The sequence below is a fragment of the Plectropomus leopardus genome, unplaced genomic scaffold (assembly GCF_008729295.1).
Source record: "Plectropomus leopardus isolate mb unplaced genomic scaffold, YSFRI_Pleo_2.0 unplaced_scaffold11517, whole genome shotgun sequence".
Lineage (NCBI taxonomy): Eukaryota > Metazoa > Chordata > Actinopteri > Perciformes > Serranidae > Plectropomus > Plectropomus leopardus.
In genome coordinates, this window is record NW_024612192.1 from 1 (window position 1) to 2,449 (window position 2,449).

A 2,449-nucleotide genomic window follows, 5' to 3' on the forward strand; every position below is an offset into this window, starting at 1 on the left:
TTGTGTTTCATGAGGGTATATGTGTTTTGTGACAGGTGTGGCTGGATGCAGCAACTCAAATCTTTTTTTCCTATGGACTGGGCCTTGGCTCGCTCATCGCACTCGGGAGCTACAACACGTACAACAACGATGTATACAAGTAAGAACATTCAGCTCTATACGTCCTGATAGCTGATAGTTGTTATGTTATCCCCACTGTTCATTTTGTTCCTGTCTCTTCAGGGACTCCATCATAGTATGCTGCATTAACTCCTGCACCAGCATGTTTGCAGGCTTCGTCATCTTCTCCATTGTAGGCTTCATGTCCCATATCACCAAGAAACCTGTCCAGGAATTAGCAGCATCAGGTAAAGCACTATTTTGACTTGTTTGGCAATGCAGAACAGCACAGGACTTCTTTTTTTTCATAATTCAAAGTTTTATTGAGTTTTATGGAAATAATATCCATTAAATCAATGTGACAAAACAAACAAACAACAACAAAAAAAAAACTCACAGGTAACCAAACAGGAATCGCTATAAGAAAGGAAGTGATTTGGTAACAATGTGATGGGCAACAGTTGGTGTGCATGGCAACGATCCTAGATGTACTGTAGCAAACCATCCAATTCCTGTCAAGGTTAGGTTGCTCTCAAAATACAAACCCACTAAAGCTTTACTATTTTACTTTAACTATGTCATTTTTCCAGTTCAATCTTCCAACAACTATTTTCATCATTTGCTACTGTCACATTTTCAGTGTATGAGTTGAAAACTTTTTATCTAACATCTTAAAATCAACCAGGCACAGTTTTTTTAAGCCCGTAATTAATACTCAAAATGCAAATCTACTAACTGCCGTGCTGCAGTTTGTCCCGAAGGAGACACAACGTTGGTGATCTAGACAGGTAACGTTCTCATCATTAACCTATATATTCCTGAACATTCCTCCATTAGGAAATACCATGGGAGAGCCATAATGAGCAACACAAGACTTTTTAAAATCTTTTCCCCATTCCTTTCAGTAAAAAAAAGCCTACAAATAATGCACCAAGAAATAGCATGGTGTTTCAGTTTTTTTCCTTTTTCTATATATGTCAGTGCTTATAGATTTCACTAGGCTTTAATAACTAGTATGCCATTAAGAGAAGCATTTTTAATTTAAACGTTGTGTCTTCTGTTTGACATTTAGGTCCAGGTCTGGCGTTTTTGGCTTATCCTCAGGCCGTCACCCAGCTGCCCATGTCCTCTCTCTGGGCCATCCTCTTCTTCTCCATGCTCATGATGCTGGGCCTGGACAGTCAGGTACAAATAGTACACGCTTACTGAACACGCTGCCGTTCTGTCATGACACTACCAAAACTGCATGATGTGAAATCTAAAGAGCAGTGAGCTGAACAAGCAGAAGCAAGTATTGTAGACATGAGACACCCAAATTCAGTGATACGTGACTAAATACATTTCTTCAAACACTCTCTTTGATTACAAGTTTGAGGTACTTCCTTTAATCTCCTGACACTTTCTACTTACTCCACTACAGTCCAGAGGAAATATTGTACTTTTTACTTCACTACATTTATCTGATAATGTTAGTTACTACATCCCTTACAAATTAAGAGTTTTGCACACAAACCAAAAATAGATAAAATTCATTTTGCAACTATTTTGATAATTGTTTAAAAATTTTTTAACCAAAAATATTTCATGGTTCCAGCCTCTCAAATATGGAGATGTATTGCTTTTCCTTTTAATTATTTTATTCAGTTTTGATCTATTAAATTGATTGAAATATTGATTGAAAAACTACAGTTCACGTTGATCCATGTCTTTTAATAATGTCACATATTAGTTTTGCACAGTGGAGGGCTTCATCACAGCTCTTATGGATGAATATCCGCTATTGCTGAGGAAGAGGAAAAAGGTCTTCATCCTCATAGTCTGCTTCATCTCCTTCATCATCGGCTTTTCCAACATCACACAGGTACACCACATATCTGTGTATTGTGTATCTTTGTCCAGAGTTTTAAAAAAATGAAGTTATGCTGCAGAATGTGTGAATATATGAGTAAGTCAGGTGTCGTTAAAACTCAACACACATACTGTACTCACCTGAACATTAACACATTTTTCTGACACTGGGGAGAAGAGCCCCCTCCTGCATTATACATAATGACAAAACGATCTCACAACAACCTGTGGTGTACGTTCATCATGCATTTTTTATTCAATAAAGAGGGGGGTATTAATATTCAGCAAATATCTGTGTGTGTCTGTGTGTGCTAAAATCTTCCAGGGTGGTCTGTACGTGTTCAAGCTGTTTGATTACTATTCCGCCAGTGGGATGTGTCTTCTCTACCTCGTCTTCTTCGAAACCATCTCCATATCCTGGTTTTATGGTAGGAAATCTATTTTATGAAGTCTAAACCAAACACTGTAGAGCAAAAATACTTGGGTGCCACTTCTGCATAAT

General features: G+C 37.7%; 1 protein-coding gene across 1 annotated transcript; it reads left to right on the forward strand.

The window, feature by feature from the left end:
* Positions 1–51: 51 nt before the first annotated feature.
* Positions 52–2,375, forward strand: LOC121963513 (sodium- and chloride-dependent GABA transporter 1-like; the record flags this gene model as incomplete). The annotated part of the gene is made up of 5 exons (XM_042513799.1): positions 52–139; positions 223–347; positions 1,172–1,284; positions 1,829–1,960; positions 2,273–2,375. Coding segments are annotated over 5 exons (561 nt in total), but the record flags the coding sequence as incomplete, so codon positions are not given.
* Between the last annotated feature and the right edge of the window lie 74 nt (positions 2,376–2,449).